The 20,147-nt window shown below is 40.2% G+C and overlaps 1 protein-coding gene across 4 annotated transcripts in view; it reads right to left on the reverse strand.

Annotated features, from left to right (window-relative positions):
- HERC2 (HECT and RLD domain containing E3 ubiquitin protein ligase 2) overlaps positions 1–20,147 on the reverse strand; it is a 197,846-nt gene that overhangs the window by 98,865 nt on the left and 78,834 nt on the right. For all 4 annotated transcript variants that reach the window (XM_074965634.1, XM_074965610.1, XM_074965626.1 and 1 more), the window contains exons 24-37: positions 15,647–15,817; positions 15,431–15,534; positions 14,991–15,141; positions 13,322–13,536; positions 12,333–12,465; positions 12,082–12,209; positions 11,766–11,961; positions 9,241–9,374; positions 8,566–8,739; positions 8,346–8,482; positions 8,097–8,248; positions 7,482–7,673; positions 3,944–4,131; positions 3,186–3,378 (exon numbers count right to left, since the gene is read on the reverse strand). In XM_074965634.1, coding sequence (XP_074821735.1) covers positions 3,186–3,378; positions 3,944–4,131; positions 7,482–7,673; positions 8,097–8,248; positions 8,346–8,482; positions 8,566–8,739; positions 9,241–9,374; positions 11,766–11,961; positions 12,082–12,209; positions 12,333–12,465; positions 13,322–13,536; positions 14,991–15,141; positions 15,431–15,534; positions 15,647–15,817 — 2,268 coding nt within the window. The remainder of the gene's footprint in view (positions 1–3,185; positions 3,379–3,943; positions 4,132–7,481; positions 7,674–8,096; positions 8,249–8,345; positions 8,483–8,565; positions 8,740–9,240; positions 9,375–11,765; positions 11,962–12,081; positions 12,210–12,332; positions 12,466–13,321; positions 13,537–14,990; positions 15,142–15,430; positions 15,535–15,646; positions 15,818–20,147) is intronic.

A 20,147-nucleotide genomic window follows, 5' to 3' on the forward strand; every position in this document is an offset into this window, starting at 1 on the left:
CCTGGATTCCTGTTCCTCAAATGTCTCCTCCTGTGTGGGGGATGAGGAGTGTGGTTGGAGAGTATAGGACTGAATAAGCCTAGTCTCCCTCCGAGACAGTACTAGTGGTCTGGAGAGCTGCTATCAGTAAGCAGGCCCGGGATCCCAATATAGCCCACTGGGGGGACTCCATACAGGCGTGGGAGTGGCATGCAGAATTGGTTCCAACGTCTTTGATGATGGTCACAATCTTCCCTGTGACTGTCAAACAATGGGTTCCTGACAGGATACGTAGGGGAACCCTTGAAGTCCCCTTCATCCTCCTCAATAAAAATGCTGAGGCCCCCACAGAAAAAGGCAAAGAGTCCTGCAGTACTGGGGAAAGGAAGATGCTCATTACCTATGAGGAGCAGGGATTGCAGCTCATCTATTACTTGCATTGCTAAATTCTTGCCATACCAAGTAAGGAATCGGTACTGATGTGGTGGCTGAAGCGGATAGTACCACTGCTGACGGGCATACCGATGTGAGCACTGATGGAGCCTGCTGCCATTTCTTGCTCAGTAACAAGGGTGCCAACTGGGTAGGTGCCAACTGGGGGACTGAGCCCAACATTACCAGACCCAGGTGCTTATGCTGTCCCTGCTAGAAGGTAATGAAGCCCTGTCGGTGCCATGTCTCTGTCTTGAGTTCTGGGGCTTTCCAGTTCTGCCAGTACCAGAAGGGGAGTCCTTTGACCCCACAGTACCTAGCCAAGAGGTTGAAGCTTCGGAGACCACAGATCTGACAGGGGACCCAAGCTTTTTCAGAGCAGGCTCCTTCTGATGGAGTCCTTACTCTTTTTGGGAGCCTTCTCAGAAGCTTTCGACAATCTCCCCTTCTTACGGGAAGCCTATACCAAGGTCAAAAGGGGAATGCATCTGTCCAGAGACAGATATTCCGGGGGTCGGGGTGCCCCCCTGACCTGACTCAGATATTTGTTGAAGTGAGCACTCCATCCTTAACAGTCTGAACTTAATCTCCCTGTTTTTCCTTGCCCTAGACTTGAGGGCTAGGCAGAAATTGCACCTCTGGGAGACATGAGACTCCCCCAAGCAACCAACACACCTAGGGTATGTCTTCACTACCCGCCAGATCAGCGGGCAGCAACGCGATAAATCGACCCCCCGAGCGCTCTCCCATCGACTCCTATACTCCAGCACCACAAGAGGCGCAGGCAGAGTCGACGGGGAAGCGGCGGCAGTCGACTCACAGCAGCGAAGACACCACAGTAAGTCGATCTAAGTAAGTCGACTTCAGCTTCGTTGGATCATATTAAAGAAGTTTTGTATTAAAATCACAAATGAGTTTGACTCCCGATAGTTTAAATTCCAGGGTATTACTAATTAAGAGGTCTCTTGGTTTTTGGTACTGTTTCTCTCCCTCTCTGTGTGACACTTTCAAGCTGCTAATTGTGTTAGTACATCCTAAGACAGAGTCTGCTCTCAAAGCAATACTTTGTAACAGAAACAGCACCCAGAGACTCCCCGCCCTTTTGGTGTATTCATCTCGCTTTGTTAACAATTGTGATTAAAACAGAGAGAGGATGTATGTGGATGGATGCTTGGTATGGATAACTGAATGATCACGGAGGTGCCAGCCTAAGAATCCAGTGTCCATTGGCTGAAGAAGGCGTCAAGTGGAAACAACCAGAGGACCCCTGGAGGGCAGACTGGAACCCACCCAACAGCTTCAAGGATGGGAGAACCGAAGAACAACACGGAGCCGTCAGGAATGTGACATCTGCTGATTGATTCAGCAACAGCATGATGAAGTAATTCCCATAGACTGGCACAGGAATAAATTCCTATGAAAATGGACTCTAGAAACTGAACTTTGGGGTCTGATTCTGCAAACCAACTTCCAGGAGTGTCAGATGTGCATCTGACAAGGCCCTGCTCCCTCCTCGTGTCCAGGCCACCTGGACAGTGGCTTGGCATGAGCAACTCTAAGGCTGGTAACTATGTTAACAACCTTGTAGAACCTGTGTGTGTATGAATGAATGTGTGAATAAATATAAAATTGAATGGAATGTTATAGCTATAACTAACTGCTTACTATGATTCTTTCTGTATTCACAATAAATGTGGCATTTTGCCTTTTCCCCTTTCATGAGATCCTGCTGGTTTTTATTTTATTGGTATAACAACGTTATTCACATAGCTGAAGTTGCATAACTTAAATCAATCCCCCGAGTGGCTGCCGATCACAGGTATAGCCTCTCGGCAGGAAAGGCAGCTTTTGTAGCCTGGCAAGCCAGGTACACCCTGCCAGGAAGACAAGGCTCCCCAAGGAGAAAGAGAGGGGGGGGGAACTATTCTCTCACTACTAAAAGTTACTAACTAACTATAACTACTACTAACGATAAACTATACTAAGTAATCTTAAACAACAACAACAAGAATACAAAATAGACGAGGCACACTCAAGGCAGGCACGCTAGAGCTCTGCCTCATGCCAAGGCAGTAGAGAAGGAACTGACATTGGTTCGCCCATGCAACCCTATATGGCCTCGGTGTCCAGTACATGGAGGCACAGGGCACGTGAACAGGTAAAACAAGCACTGCTAGCATAAAAGCTCTGTTCAAGGGCTTGAGAGAGACACACACACCTGACGTGGAGCACCCATTGGGACACTACTTGAAGTAGTATGATTTTTATAACTCTTATCATGGAAAGCATCCTATAGTTCAAACACCACGGTATAAATTGCAAGTCATCACGTAGTTCTTGTGGATGTTTCCAAGCTCTTCCCACCACACCATTTTTCCCATGAAAACCAACACTTCAAAAAGAGAGAAAGACAAGATGTGAGACAAACACACGTCCTAGGAATATTTATTATAATTCTGACATTAAAATTAGCACTATCATATCCAGATGTGCCTGCTATGATACAGCACTGAAATCATAGTAGTTGGAAAGTATACCCCTCCTTTCGAAATGCATGATCAGCAGAAGCATGACCTTCCTATCCCTTCAAAATAGCTTTTCTATGTTGAAGAGGAACATCAGCCACATATAAATTTATGCCAGGTAAGTAAAGAAAAAGCTTTTTGGATTTTTTTTTCCCTGTTGTGAAATGAGTTTTGCTGATCTTACAAAGTCCTAACACTGAAGATTCAGAAAGAAGTCTGCCTCCATTTTAACAAAGTACTTTTTCTTACCAGAATCATCCTCTGTATCAGAGTCTTCTGTTGTGGGTTGAGCTGCAGGTGGTGGCTCAGCCAGTTTGAGGTCATATTTTCCCTCCTTCCCCATCCTGTAAGAATTTGTACTGCCAGTGTCCCACTGAACCCTAATCCAGCCATCCTCTCCCAGTTCTCCAATCACACGACCCAAACCTGGAGGCGGCCCATCCTGAGAGAACACAGAAGCTCAGTCAACCAACAACTCAAATCTATGCCAATAATGGGATGGACTCAGTTATACAATTTCTCACTAATTTTCCACCCAATTTGTGTGCGCATGCAGAGTAAAACAAAATAACCCATAGTATTTTCTCAAAACTCGTAAGATGTTTTTTCACTTTCATATGATAGAAGTTTCATTTTAAACATTTTCAGATTAGAATGATTTTTAATTCAGATGGCAATCAGCGATAAGGAATATAGCTACTTTAAAAAAAATCACATTGCAACATTTTTCACACATTGTACAAGTTCCCCACACCAGGGAGCTTCCATGGTGCTGCACCCAAGCACAATTGATCCTGCTTCCTTTTAAATGGTGATTTAATATAGAAACGTTTCAGTGAAAAAGAATTTACTCTACAAATAGAAATGAGACCTAGTGTTGTGCTAAATATTTGTCTTTTTGTTACCTAAAAACCTGAAAATGATATAATTCACATTACGAGTCCATTAATACTGTCAGTAGATTGATCAGACATATTACAAAACAAAAGTGGAACACAATTTTGTACCTGATCACCCCATTTCCAGTCCACCCCTCTCATCACCCTGGTTCCAATTTTCATCATGGCTGCCAGCTCTGGCCCAGACACAGGGAGCTGAACTGGTGTGGTTTCCTTCCTTGACTCTTCCAAAACTGTGGCAGAAGCTCCCCGAGAAGCGGCAATCATATCTTCTTCAACATTGTCAGAACTAGGCCCTATAGGAAACATTCATAAGAATGAAAGACAGCTTGAAACTTAAGACATGACCATTGTCGCACCAATTAAAAACCTTTTACAACATACAGTACTTCTATTAATACTTAAAATGAGAAGTTCGTATTCAGAAGACAGGCGTTAACTAGTGATGCAGTCAATTCCAGCTTTTAGAGACTATGAAATTATGTTTTTGAAAATAAAGGGATTATAACAACATATATTATCTTTGTTCAAAATAATACAGACTAATGGAAAAGATATTAGGGTGATTTAGTCCAGCATCCAAGCAGGTCTACTGGCAGAAAGTGTTAAATAGGTTTTTACCACTATTTTCTAATCTAGTGAAAGGACTAGAAAATAGTTGCAGACCTTTTGGTAAGGATACGATCAAGCAAATATGTTGCTGAGTAATATAGCTACATGAAAGCAGAAATCTGTACATGCTTGTCTAGAGGTTCAGCTATAATCATGTGAAAAAAATTCGAAGAAAACTAGTCTCACTCCTAGTGAACAGAGCTAAGGAGAACTTCATGGGAAGTGGGGAGGAGGAGAAAAGAGCAGGTAGTATTTAGCCTTCATATAAAGCAAATGTAGCAGTCATGAAGAAGAAAGGGAATTTGGATCATTCGAGTGAAAAAAGAACCTATACATTTAAGGGTTCACATTCCCAGACTCTTTCATTTCAGTACTTATCTGAGAAGAAATGAATGCAACAGGACATAAAACCTGGCTGTCATTTGGCGGAAGTGAGTGAAAGCCCTTCAATACCTTAAGTTTACCATTTGTAGACAAAAGTCTAAGCAATTTTATTTATTTAAACTCTCTCCCCACAATCCATCACTTTATTGAGACCAGAAGTTCAAGTGCTCTGAGCTCAAGCTCTGCCTACTTAACTCCTCAACCAGGACCGTCATAACAAAAGAACAAGTAATGACACTAACGTTAAAAAAGGGAGAAAAGCGAGAGTCTGTGAAGCCCACTGAGAACCCTACTACTGCCAATCTATTTTGCAGGGAAACCATTTGGATACTACAATGATGGGCTGCAGTACAAAACCCTAATATGAAACAGTTAAACTATGCACACTCCCCTAAATAGGAAACAGATTCTTATCCTTGGAAGTATGGACAGGTCCAGCTCGACGGGGAGAAAACATCAGTGGGTAACAAGTGTTCCATTCTTTGTCTTGTTACCTTATTCAGTCCATCACCTCAGAGAAGTAGCAAACAGTGAAAAACAAACACAAAAGGAGCGTGGGGAGTAAACAAGTAAAACAAACTAGGCTAGAAGAGTGATCTTCATTTCTCAAGGAAGAGTACTAAGGTTTTTTTTATACTACTGACTGGGGCACGCCTTCCTCAAAGGATGAATCCTCAGGCACATGCAGTTCCAGCTTGCAGTGCTTGAGAAAGGTGAAAGCTGAGGGCCAAATTACTGCCTTACAGAATTCTTCACATGAAGAGAGTGAACTTTATTTAGTTGAGTAAGCCTCTATGCCTTCAGGTACTATTTACCAAAAGTAAATAAGCTTATGTGGTATAGAATCTAAGACATCTAGCTATGGAAGATTTAGTGTTGAACAAAACAAAGAAGAATCAAATAATATCCTCATAGGTATGTGGGTCAGTATTCCCGAAGTCTCACACCACCATGACATGGCTGCCCAGTGAGACTAATAGGCAAACCAGAGAAACGTCACACTCTCATCTCACCATGCATTCAATTTCCCAGTCTACTGAATAATTTGGGCAACAGGCCCCAAAACAGAACTCAATAGAAACTCCATAATTAGCTAGTGAAGCCACATCTATATAGGCTTTAGAGCCTTGATTCAGTATAAAATTCTTTTGTTTACCAGTTTACTTTTGTGCTTGCCAGGACTTTTCCCCATTCAAATCCGATTCTACACCTTCAGTAGTCTGCCTATATGTTATACCATTGGTCTAATCTGGTATGGCAATTCCTATGTTTACATCTATTCTGGTAGCTTGACTCAGGTCACAATAGCCAACGTCAAACACTTCAGAGGAAAGTGCTAGAATGTCCATAAAAGGAGAATTAGGAAATATTTTTTCCTTTTCTTCCTGCTCTTAATCCATACAAGTAGTGTTAATTTTTCTGCACTTTGGAAAGGAGGAAATTTTCCATGGATGTCTAATATTTAATTCCTCAGCTTGAGTTTTTCTTCCATAGTGGGAGCACTGGTGGAAGAAATACAACCATTTATAGGTCTTCATACACTGAAGAACGAAAACTTCTTTGAGGAGCAATATATTCACCAAGATAAGCCCTCATTCTGTTCATCCACAGGTAACTGGGATGCTGGGAGCAGAAAAGAAAGTGCCTTGAGATACAGCTCTGTAAGTTCCTTTCAGGAGAGAGAGTCACTTCTTTCCCCAATTAATTGAAAATGTCTCTCAAAATGGCAGATGTTTAGCCTTACAAAAAATATGAAGTTTTTCCCCAGTGGAAAAGGAGACAAGCTTTTGCTGCCAATATTTGACTTTGTGTTAATCATCTGTGAAGAATGAAAGGTGAACAGTACGATTTTCTGTTCTGCTTTACTTTCTATTGAAGAGGCCTGCTTTGGAGAGGCCTTCCTTCCCAGCTCTCAGTGTAACAAAATGAGTCCCTACAGACTATGAATAGAAATGGCATAATTCCACCACTGGAGACTGCTGAAGCAGTACTTCAAATGAAACACCTCTTATATTTAGAAGGATGCTTTTTTTTTTTTTTTTTTTGGCTTTTCAACAGTAGTGGGGGCAGTGACTGCATGGAAAGGAGTGCTCCAGAAACATTGTTTTTTTTTCCTTTGCTGTCCATGTAGTTTTACAAGGACCTGAAAGGGTTAAATAAACTTGCCAGAATAACTGTTTGCTATCGTTTGGGGGGAGAGGGGGAGAAGAACCCAAAGCAGAATAGCTTCAACTATTATATACCTAACTGTGCAGAAGTTCTTATGAAGAATCAAGTGAATGAATGCTAAAACTACCTCCAATCTCTGTGTATAGAGGGGAAGCTCCCACAGCAACAAACTGAATGAAACAATATAGCGGGAATTGTTAAAACACCTAACATAGCTCACACAGACTGTAACAAGAATGGTCAAAGATAGAGGATTCATAATGCTCATCAAGTTACAGTTGAGATAAGGAGCATATGTCAATCTAAGTTTTCCATCTCCCCCTCCACTTCACTGGCACATGTTTTTACAGATTGGGCAATAGTCTGTAAAAACTGGCTCAGATCATCAGTTCTTAACCAGTGAAGCTGTCCTTCCACTTACAATGCAGTGGAAGTCAAAACATATATATTCTTATAAACAAAAAACTGGAAGATTTCATACCTATTAGCCGCAGCGTGGTTTGCGTCAATGCTAGCATGCCAGAGTTGAGAAGGAGGTTCAAGGTGTTGGCACCATGCTGTAGGGTCAGCATGTTGAGCATGACCAATAAAAAACGTGCTTGTGGAATGGTCCCAAGACTTGGGCCGGCAGCATTCTCATTAGTAATGGTTTGCAGAGGAACAGGTTGGATACCTAGTTCAGAATTAGTATACCTTTAAGTAAATATAAATAATGCAGAGCAAATTAATGCATAAGAGCTACAGTTAAATAGATTACAAATGTGAACAGTTTAAAATAATCATACTTTACCCTTGGCTTAAGGAACCCCCAAAATGGAAGTTCCAAGATATATAGAGTAGTGACTGGTTATTTAAGTTCTGTAACCTATCAGGAAACCAAGAACATCGTCCTAAATATTGGAAACTCAGCTTAATTTGGGGCGGGAGGGGGGAGAGAGGAAGAGAAAAAGGACACACTTCTATACAAATACTCAGCAGCATGAAGAAAGAGTAAGACATTAAAATGTGCTGTTCAGCTAGTACATGAAATCAATTATATTTAAATCAGAGTTTTTTGATTCAACAACAGAAGACTAAGGCTCAGACTAAAGCTCACCTAGTTCTTTAAATCTGACATTAGCATCCAACAAGATGTTTCGGACATTTTGAATAGCCCATGCATACAACTTTCCAAAAGTTACTTCCAGCAGCATTCTATTAAATGGTGGGATGAGATCAACATCCTTCAAACAGTCTGTGAGCGGTTCCCTTTATTTAAGAAAGGGGGAGAAAAAAAAAAGATATTTTACTGTCTCTCTCCCTGTCCCCAGTCAGAAACATATTAAAAGTGAAAAAGCCTGTTTACCCTATATTGATCCCCTCTGGAATAAGCCTCTGCCATCCACAGAACATAGCATATTGCACAGATGGGAGTAAGAAGCTTTTAGTTGCCAGTTTCAGAATTGTATCTATCCCCTCCAGACGAACTTCTGCTCTTTCTAACTGCAATCAATAAAATCAATCAACAAATCAATAAATGTTTGTGTAATTGCTTAAGCATGAAAACCCATTTTTACTCATTTTACCTGTTTCAATAAACATTTTCTCATCTTTTCTACATCTACTGGCTCTTCTTTCAGTGCAAATTCAACAACGGTGTTGAGGAGAGCAGACTGGGGATACAAGCCTTGGACATTTTGCTTCAGCCATTTATATTTGTGAACACCTGTAACTGTACTCAGAAGTGGTTGCCATTTATCCTGTTAATTGGGGAAAAGTATTAAATTAAGCAAATTAATTTCATAAGAAAACAAGCTGAGAGTATTGTATATGCTCCAATATCCAAATTGGATATTTTAAAATCAGACTTCAAACTAAGAAAAAGATTCATATATTGGTGTAATGAAAACCATGCTCAGATATATTAGGCATCATTTCATATGCCTTGGAACTCAAAGGGACAAAGCAACTAGCTTGATTTATTTTGAAGTGAAGTCCAGTTCTTTTAAATAACAAGTTGGAGGAAGCTTGTCTTTGGCAATTGAGAGCTCATGGCATACGAGCTTGTTTTAAAACTATACTACAAATTTCATCAAAACATGAAGTAGCCATTCTGTACTTGATATTAAGATGACAATTACTTATTCCAAATGTGCCTGCCAGAATTACTGGATTGTGATAATGTGCTATTCACTGTTATAGGGTTTTTTCCTATAGTTCTCTTTTATTCAGAAGAGAAATTCAATAGCTGGATACTCTACCTTAGGTGACTTGACTGGTATGGGCCTTTTATCTACAGACACAGGACTATGGGGTACAACACATGACTCTTCTAAGTCACTCTCATTACCAATTTTGGATTCTTCCACATCAGCAGATTCAGATTTTTTTGGCACTAGAAAAAAAAATTACATTGGAAAGATTTAGATTTGCATGTTAAGATAATCATGTATTTATTCTATTTTACAGTAAAAATAAAAAAGCTGATGCAAAAAGGTGCCCACTCGATTTAAACACACCAATAAAACAAATGATTGTTCAGATGGTTTGTATTATGCCATCTTTGAAATACTCTGCCATTAAAAACTTAAGTTTTCTAGAGTCATAAGAGGATTTAAACAAACACACAACTCTGAAAATGTAGGACAGTTTCAAACAGAACAAACTCAAATTGAAAATCAGTGACCCAAAACACAAGGTATTTTGCTTTTCATATCTTCATAAGGCTTTGGAAACAACTAGTTGGGAAATGCATTATACTTGCATACACAGAAAATGGTTAACCCAAGGGTAGATGAAACGTTTTATGTAAGCGTGCATGTCAAGAACTGTTTAATTACGCATTACTTCAAACAGGAGCCTTTGAACTTGCTTAGCATACATCATCATCATGTAGCTGTATGGGGGGAGGGAGAGGAAACTGTTCGACTTGCTCAGATTACATCTTTAACCAACATTAAATAATTTTCAGAAGTGCCAAATTAATCATCTTCATGACTAGAGTATTACACAGACATACAGAAAATCTCCAAAATGTTTACATTCAAATTTGAAGTATGGAATCTTTATTATGCACAAACTTTATTAAGAACAATGATGGTTTTGGTATGTTCTATGATAAGCTTGAATCTTTAAAAGACAATGCTAGTAATATTTTATAATTTGATCATATGTGGTGTTTCATTATAACAGGGGTCGGCAACCTTTCAGAAGTGGGGTGCCAAGTCTTCATTTATTCACTCTAATTTAAGGTTTCGTGTGCCAGTAATACATTTTAATGTTTTTTGGAGGTCTCTGTCTGTAAGTCTATATTATGTAACTAAACTATTGTTGTACGTAAAGTCAACAAGGGTTTTAAAATGTTTAAGAAGCTTCATTTAAAATTACATTAAAATGCAGCTCTTATCAGTTTACTGCCATTGTTCTTAACCTGGGGTCCGAGATGCCCTTTCTAGGAGTGCGAGACATGCAAGATTTTTTTAGAAGGTAAATCATCGAAAACACAAATTAAGCACAGGCACATAAGTACAACTACTTTGTTTAATCAAACCTATGTATTTATTAACATTATACATTTTAACGATTACTGTAATATACGAAGTTTTTAAAGTTTTCAAGTTTTTAAGCTAATTGTAGTGTAATTTTTGATAAGGGGTGCGAGAACATATTTTGAGAATTACAGACCGTCAGCAGGCTGAGCGGAGCCGAGTGTAGTGTATTAAATTGCTCCCCATAGGAATGTGCTACTTATGGTATACTACTTACCATGCCGCTCAGAGCATCAGGACTGGCAGCCATAAGGGCACGGGGAACAGGGGTGGTTGGATAGGCGTGGGAGTCCTGGGAGGCCTGTTAGGGGTCAGGGCAGTCAGGGGACAGGGTGCAGGGGAGCCTGCATGGGTGGAGGGTTCTGAAGGAGGCAGTCAGGGGACAAGGAGCGGTGGGGGAGGGGGTGTTGGATGGGTCAGGGGTTTATGAGAGGAGAAGTCGGGGGCGGGAAGTGGGCTGGCTGTTTGGGGAGGCACAGCCTTCCCTACCCCGGTGTAGTGTACTAAATTTCTCCCCATAGGAATGTGCTACCTTACCGTGTACTACTTACGGCGGCCAGTCCTGGTGCTCCACAAGTAGCACATTCCTACGGGGAGAAATTTAATACACTACTCCGGCGGACAGAACCCCAGACTGGCGGCGGGCTGAGCGGCTCAGCCCGCCGCCAGTCTGGGGTTCCAGCCGCCAGCTCCTGCCAGCCCTGCTCAGCCTGCTGCCAGCCCGGGGTTCCATTCACCCAGGCCGGCAGCAGGCTGAGCAGGGGGCAGCAGCCAGGACCCCGGCTGGAAGCAGTGTGCCAGCAGAAATCGGCTCGTGGGCTATCGTTGGCACGCGTGCCGCAGGTTGCCGACCCCTGCATTATAATGTAACTCATTAGCTATATGTCATTTATCAAATCATTTTATGTGAAAAAGGATCCCATTTGAAGTCAAACTATGTCAAGCCAAACTCAGTCAGATTGAGATGTACAGGTTTTTTTAAATGAACGGGAAAGCAGGAAACAAGCACCACTCTAACCTGAATTTCTAGACTAGTTCACCGTCTGGTCTTTAGAAATTAATATTTACCTCTTTACAAAAGTTTGTCAAAGCCCAGTAAAAAACTAGTAGACCCGATATTTCAGTAGAACCCAAGCATCCTCACTGGCCTAACAAAGAAGTGTTACTTATATGTACAAAGCTTTGAGGGCGAGTTGGTGCTTTTATTTTGTTTTACTACAGTATCACTATTCTCTTACCTCTTTTTTTTCTTCTCTCTCGAATTATCTTCTGAGCTATCCTCCTCCATCGGGGCAAAGAGCTCAGAAGTTTAAACTTTGACATTATGGAGATGTCATTGCAGACTGCAGGACGCAATTCATTGAACAGGAACCTCAAACGTTCAATGACAGGAGCACAAACTTCTTTGTAGGAGCGGCCTTGTTCCTGATGAGTCTAAAACAGGAATGGAAACAGATTATAAACTTAATAAGGGAATAAAATTGAAAGAAGTCAATTGTCATTTTTAATAATTAAGGTGGAAGAGAAGTTAGATACAGGTGGTTGGAGGCTTACCTTAATTAGCGAGCATTTTGCTTGATAGACAACACGACATACATCTACTACAGATTTTGGTAAGGTTCTGTGTTTGACTTGGTCAACTCCCAGGGTACCAGGATGTACTAGAGACAATGCCACATGACCTTAATGAGAAAAAACATACTAAGAATATCTATTTCTAAGACTGAGGGGCCTAGGAGCTAAAAAAAATTTTTTTTTTTTTTTTTTTTTAAATAAAGTGCTCTGGAACAGCCAAGTCTACTTACCTAAATCCTCATGCTTTAGAAGACAACATAAGAGTAAACGTCCTACTTCTTCCACAGGATGCTCAGGAGGGAATGTGATTGGTGTTGTCAAGTGACATTGTTTGCAGTACCTCTCTACTTGACATAAAAAGTCCTGCAAACAAACAGTCAAAAAAACAGCACTATCTAACTCTTCAGGTTTCAGAGTAACAGCCGTGTTAGTCTGTATTCGCAAAAAGAAAAGGAGTACTTGTGGCACCTTAGAGACTAACCAATTTATTTGAGCATAAGCATCCAATGAAGTGAGCTGTAGCTCACGAAAGCTTATGCTCAAATAAATTGGTTAGTCTCTAAGGTGCCACTAGTACTCCTTTTCTTTCTTCAGGTATAGTAATGTAGAACACTACAGCCAGCATTCAAGTGAAAACTCAATAATATCCTGGGCTAAATACATTCAGAAGCCATAGACAAGATATTTCTCAGTCCAGGATAGGAGTCACCTAATTTACTAGAAGTCCAAACAAGCTATTATACCAAACAGCAATCCATATGGTCACTCCTGTTCTGAGGACAATAGCCCATCAGAGGGCTCTCATCATACACAACATGGCAACAATGAGCACAGTTGTAACAGCTTCTGATCCGTTCTCCAGCTTACCATGCCACTTAAATCCAGTCTTAAATATTTCCTCCCAAGAATATTTCAAAATTATATCCTGACACTGGGGTTTGGATTGGAATCATGGGGTTAGAAACGGAGATGGACACTTGTGGGCATATTGAGGTGTACCAAGGGCAGTAACCAAGCTGAGCACAAGACTTGCATAATCAATCTACTAAGAAATAACTATACAATTATATAAAAATCTAAAACTGTGAGAGTGCAGAAGACTATATAACGAAGAAAGATGGGTCCAGATGTGGTCACTAAATACACAGCACCTCCGCACTTTAACTGGGAGATAATTGCATCTTAGTACAACTTTTTTTTTTTTTTTAAACCTTTTTACCTTCACAGTGTGATCCTGAATATTGTTATCTGCAATGGCTTGCAGAAATGGTTGTGAATGGTCACTCAAGGTTAGTCGATGTGAATATAGTTTTGATTTGTTTGGGGTAGTGTTCCCAGGTGAACTGCAGTGGTCTTCATCTTTCTCCTCATTGTAACTGTAATGTATCTGACTGGTCTGCAAGCCTCCAGAGAAGATAGATGACTTAAGCCATTCTAACAAGAGGGAAAACAAAATGCAAATGTAAGTCTTTCTGCCAGGCAAAGCTATGTCACTAAACTAAATAATCCTTCTTTAAAACAAAAGATGAAATTTACTTGCAAACATGAGTAAATTTAGAAGACTTTCATACTTATTTGGTGAAGTTTAATCAGAAAAAAATAAATGACAAATTATTTGTAAATTAAGTAAGGTAACATCTTAACCAAGCCACTACAGGGAGCCACTTCTCACCTGAAGCCATCAGCTGTAATGAAGCCATGAAGATCTTAGCAATTATTCTAAGAACAGCCATACTGGATCAGAATCATGGTCCTTCTGGTCCAGTATGACAGCAGCCAGTTCCAGATGTTTCAGAGGAAGGTGCAAGAAACCGCACAGTAGGCCAACATGGGATAATCTGCTCTTCCACCCAATGAAGGATTTACCCTTACCCCTTATAAGAGATCAGTTTAAACCTTGAAGCATGAGGTTCCCATAGTCTTGTTACCACTAAGTATTAAAACTCCGGATATTCCTATCATCCAAATAATCATCAAGTACCTCTCTGAATCTTGTTTAAGTTCTTGGTCAAGGACAGATAAATAGCATGATACTGAGCCTTCTTTTAAAAACTCACGAAGAGTCCCAGAAGTGCATACAGAAGGGTATATGAAGCATGCAGGTCTACTACAGTTTGACATAAGTGTTGAGAGACAAATGTCTCAATCCCATAATGTCTTACATGTGTAAGCACATTAGTAGCCCCACTGAAATGAACTGAACTACTCAAATGCATAACTCTGCAGCACTGTAGACAAAAGACTAACTTCTTTTCCCCACCGAAGTACTTGAATTCAAGTGGCAAAAACAATACTGGTTCCATGGTTGGCCCCCTTACACAAACTAAAGAAATGACTTTTAAAAGCAGAAATCCAGACCAGTAAACCAAAGTGGTTTAGAAGACAACCACTAAAATATTAAATTGAAGAGGGAAGGCAATGAATGTAGTGGGGATCAGGAATCTAAGTATACATAAAGGATTCCTTCTCTCACTTCATCTGCTGTCAAAAAAGTCAGAGTGGGAAGAGAGCACATAACACACTGTTCTGAAAGCTACAAAGCAAGGAAATACACAAAAGAACAAGCACTTAATCATCTGAATAAAAGTGAATCAATTACACAAACCGAGGCAAAAGAGAGCTGCATGTCTGCAACAGAAAGAGAAAACAGAGGAACAGCCAAACAAAGAGAAAAATGAAGTTTTTCGTGTACTAAGAGTTTTCTAATGGTAAAAAGGAAGAACAAGAAAGTCTTTAGGCTATGTCCAGAAGAAATGGAGGTAAAAAAAAGCTAAATTCCTGATTAAATTACATTTACACTAGTCTGGTCCAGCATATTATGGGAAGCATGAAGAGGTACTGTACACAATCCATTTCTTCTAATTTAACTGAAAGTAAGTTCTGCTTACTGGCACATTCAACCTCCACAGGAGAAAGCGGTGTACTCATTGCGAGGTAGGAAGCATGCAGTCCAAGAAGAAGACCCAGATTTCTTTCTGTGTCTATGAGAGGTGATGACAGACTGCCAAGATCCGGTGTTGTAATCACTTCCTGGTCAGGCTAAACATAAGAAATATCAAATTGAGGTCAAAAATAAATTCCAACAAGAGCCTAAAAACAAAACTATCCTTTATTACTATAACCAAATTTTGAAAATGTAAACTATTAATACAATCATAAGTTAAATTTCATTAAGTGCAATACTGTATCTCTCAATTAGTCATTTGTAACCCAAGTTTTTGCTTCAGGTCCTTGACTAAAACTGGCATCAATCGTACAGAAAAAGTAACTTCTTCAGACAGTTTACTATCCTACATATGATGTGCTACGAAGTATATTATATTTCTACCTCCATATATTGGCCAACACAGAAGGCATGCATCGACTCTCTTGTATCCTCAAATTGCAAGGCAGCTTCCAAAGCAACAACTGGGTCCTCACCTGCAAACTGAGCTAGAAAAAAGAATATTCAGTAGTTCTATAATATCTAGAGAGCTATTTACGGCAATTAATTTTAAAACAAAACAAAAACCTGTGCTCCTTCAATTCAAGAGTTGAAACTCACCAAGTATACTATTCCCAGTTAAAGACTGGGTCTGAAAATCTTTTATATCATACACTTTCCCATCAATTACTGTCCAGAAGCCTCCATCTTTATTATGGTTCTCTAGATCAGCTTTACGTATAAGTGTTACCTCCTCATTATTTCTGCAGCTCTGGCCAGTAAAAAATGAACCTGTTGATTTAAAACAAACATTATATACTGCATGCATTTTAGTTTCTGAAAAATAGTACTGACAACAACAAAATTGCACTGAGGTAACCCTATAAAACAATACATTCTGTGAAGGTGAGGGAGCGTTATCCTAGACCCCCACCCTGGAGTTTGTCTCCCACAAACGCAACTGGCAGACACTTCCATAAGCTTTATACTTATACCAAACGCACACCAGCAGACAATATAATCCACCTGCACAGAGATGTAGCAAATCCCAGGTGTGTCTACCCCTCACTTCCTTTTCTGATAGCGTGGAAAGCACTGAATACCACAAGTATGACTTCAGTTGGTAGCACGGTGTTTAGACTGGACAGAGGTGCCATTATCTGACACTTTACACTTTTAAAGTGGAAGAAGTCAGTAAAAACAAGGTCAAAGTACTTGTTTGAGGCCTGGATCATTTAGCTATTCCAAAGCCTGGAGAATGAACAAGTCCAACCTCACTTTTAGAGACCACTATGAGCAAGCACAGAGGATGGAAAGAAATTCATAGATCTGGAGGCCATAAAGAACCATTAGATCACCTAGTCTGACTTCCTGTATAAAACAGGCCACAGAATTTCACCCATTTACCCCTGAATTGAGCCCTATAACCTGTGTTTGATTTAAGCTTATTTTCAATCTTGATTTGAAGACATCAAGAGATGAAGAATCCACCACTTCCCTTGGTAGTTTGTTCCAATGGTTAATTGCCTTACTGTTAAAAGTGCATGCCTTATTTCTGATTTGAATTTGTCTGGCTTTAACTTCCAGACACTAGTTCTTGCTATATCTTTCTCTGCTAGGTTAAAGGTCCCTATAGTACCTGGTATTTTTCTCCCTGTGCAGGTACTTATATGCTGTAATAAAGTCACCTCAGTTTTCTATTTTGATAAACTAAACTGACTAAGGTCCTTAAATCTCTTACTGCAAAGGATTTTTCTCCAGTCTCAAATCTTTTTATAGCTCTTCTCTATATCCGCTCCGGTTCTTCAAAAATCCTATTTAAAATGTTGACATCAGAATTGTATGCAGTATTCTAGTATCTCTCACCAATACCATATACACAGGTAAAAGTCACCTCCCTACTCCTACTCACTACTTCTCTCTTGAATCCAAGGAAAACTTAAGCCCTCTTTGCAACAGCCTCACACTGGAGCTCATCTTGAGTTGTTCACTAAGATCCATAAACCTTTTCAGTCACTGCTTTCTAAGATACAGTCCCCCATCTGCAAGTATGGCCTGCATCTTCATTTCTGGATGTATGACCTTGCATTTGGCTGTATTAAAATGTGTTATTTGAATGAACTCAGCTTAACAAGTGATACAGATTGCTCTGTATGACTGCCCCATCCTCATTATCTACCACTCTGACAATCTTCGTGCCAATCTGTGTCATCCACAAATTTTCACTTTACTTCCTGATTGTTGATAAATTTATTGAACATGATCGGGCCTGGAACAGACCCGTAAGGAACCCCATTAGCTACACCTACACCCATGGTTCTCCACTGACAACTACTATTTGAGATCTGTCAGTTCACCAGCTCTCCGCACTGGCACAAATGGCATTAGTGAGGCATGTATATACTGCTCAGAATGGTACAGAAGTTTGTTTGTTTTTTAAATAAAAAAACTGATGCTGACCAAAACATTGTATTGCAGGTAGCATGGATGTCAAAACAAAAGTTTTCAGCAACTTTAGACTCCTCTAGGCATTTTTCTGCTGGGTGGGAAGGAAGGGGATAACAACAACAACAACACTGAGTTCCACATATGTGCTTTCCCTCATACTGTATATATACACACCAGACAGGCATTCTGGTGTTTAGCACAACTGTTATCGAAGGAGAGAAACATTTCACCTAAAGTAATGAAACTGTCAGAAGGAAGTGTAATGGCAAACACTTATTTTTGTTATGCTCCCCCTCAAAGTGCACTGTGACCCCCCTGAGCTGATTGAGTGCATGTGTCAAGGAAGGAAGGGTGCCTTTTGGTCAATACTTGGGTAGCTCCATACAGCTGTGCTCAAGACAAAGCCCCATTAGCACATTAGGTTTAACAGTAACCAATGGCACTTGTTCTAATCACTGCTCAAATCTCAAGGGATTGTCAGTGAAACCTCCAGTGCCTGCTCCTGAATGAGCCAAGGAAGCTGTTATGACAACCACTGGTGCAAAGTCCCATCCCCAAGGCACAGAAGTATGGAGGAGAATATATACAGAGATTGCTTGGCAACTGTGAGCACTTCTCTAGTGTGCTGATGCACAGAAAGGATTGCTAGCCTGCTAGATCATTGTCCAGAGTAGAAATATTAGTGCCTTGGAAAGAGGAGTTCAGAAAGTCTCCACGGGCTTGCCAGTTAATAAATAAGACAGACCTGAAGGAGATACATGCACCATCAGCAGTCAATAAGAATAGAGATGTTTCTCTGCCGGTCTCTCCCACTATTGGCATATAAGCCTCAAGCTTGCAATCCCTCACTCATCTGACAGCAAACATTTCCAGCAGGAGAGAGTTCTAGTCATATACCACAGGGAAACAAAGGACTCTGTGGTAGACAGAGCTGCAGCCAGAATTCAAAGTTGCCATGCACGTGAAAATAAATTTGCAACAAGCATATCTAGAAAAATCAACAAGGGAGAAAAAAATGTACAAGAAAAAACTCAAAATTATGTAGACCAAGACGCAACACTGCTCAGCACAACACAAAATGACTTCTACCATTTCATTAGGCAAACAATTTAGATAAGTTCCTGAAGAAATTTCAGAGAAATTATCAGCTTCTGATTGACACAGCACCAGCAGTCAGTGGAGCGCCTCATCAGTCTATGGTGAAAAAGACACAAATTAGAAGCAGCTATGCTTCCCAAGTGCACAAACTCTTGCTATGGGACATGAGAGTGGGTAGTAAAGACCTAAACGTCTGGAGGACTGAAGTCTGCGAAGAGTGCCTCTAAAGCAGATTCTCAACAAAGCGTGCTGTAATAAGGTGACAGAGAAAAACTGTTAAGATCCACAAACAGAATGAAAATACTGTTAAATGTAAAAAATCCTTATATTTTCAGCACTTTCAGTTCAGAACCAGATAATACCCTAGACCAGCCATTCCCAAACTTCAGTGGTTCACGTACCACCTTCTCCATAAATAGTCACCAAGTGAACAGATGGACATCAAGCTCACGTACCACTGTTACCCGCTCAATTTAGGGCAGCCTGCGTATACCCTACCAAGAGCTCAAGGTGTGACCCAATCAAATTCAAGCACCCCCACCTTTTTCCCTACCAAGGGCTCAGGGTGTAAGGAACCTATTCCTACCCACAGGGCTCAGGAAGAAACCTGATTACATATACACATTTACTTTAATATAAATATATATTACATATAATGTGTGGTTTTTAAGGGTTTTTTTTTCCCACCTGTGGGTCCGCATTAACCATTGCGCATTGTATGTAATTGTTACACCATTGCTTTACCTTTTTTCCCATGGTAGACCACCAGCTTGTATTTTTAAGGTGCTTAAGAGGTTTTCTGCTTTAAAGTGTCCTTGTTTATGAACATATTGTATTAGTTTAGTTTGGACCCCTTTAGGTATTACCCAATATTTAGGTTGCTTTCCCAATTTAATGCTATGATTTGTGGCCCAAACCATTCGGTTAGCATTCCGGTGAATTATTTATTTTCTTTTGATATTTATTTTTAGCAGTTGCTAATTTTTTTTTATAAGGTTTGTACATTAAAAATTTTTAGATTAACTACCTGTTTTTTTCATTTTGTTACTGCAAAAAGGAATTTATTTTTTGGGGGGTGCTTACTGGTTAACAGCCCCTTGTTTAGCCAGGACATTGGCCCGGTTATTTTTTTTATAAAAATTTGATTGCTGGGCTTTTGGTGTGCTTTAACATGCATTACATAGGTTTGGGAGGGGGTGGGGGGCGGGGGGTATTATTGTTATTACCTGTTTTTCATATTGCTTATACACCACCAGCTTTTTATTTCCGGTGCATATATTTTTGGCTGTCCACACTCGGAGCCAAACGACGACTGCTCTACACACCCAGTCTGAATTGGTAAATATAGCTATATTACTTTATTTTATTTTATTTTGCAATACCTTTAATACTGTCATTACCTTGGCAGCTTGTGCTGGTTGGGGTCTTACTGGCCCTTTTATCTTTTGGCTGGCATTTACCTTTACTGCCCCATACTCTGTTTTAGCTTGTTCAGCACTGTAATAACCGGACCCATTTACAAACCAAAACTTCCATTTTTTTATTGAATTATTTTTGTAAAGTCAGGCCTGTTTTA

Source organism: Natator depressus, chromosome 1, assembly GCF_965152275.1.
Source record: "Natator depressus isolate rNatDep1 chromosome 1, rNatDep2.hap1, whole genome shotgun sequence".
NCBI classification, from domain to species: domain Eukaryota; kingdom Metazoa; phylum Chordata; order Testudines; family Cheloniidae; genus Natator; species Natator depressus.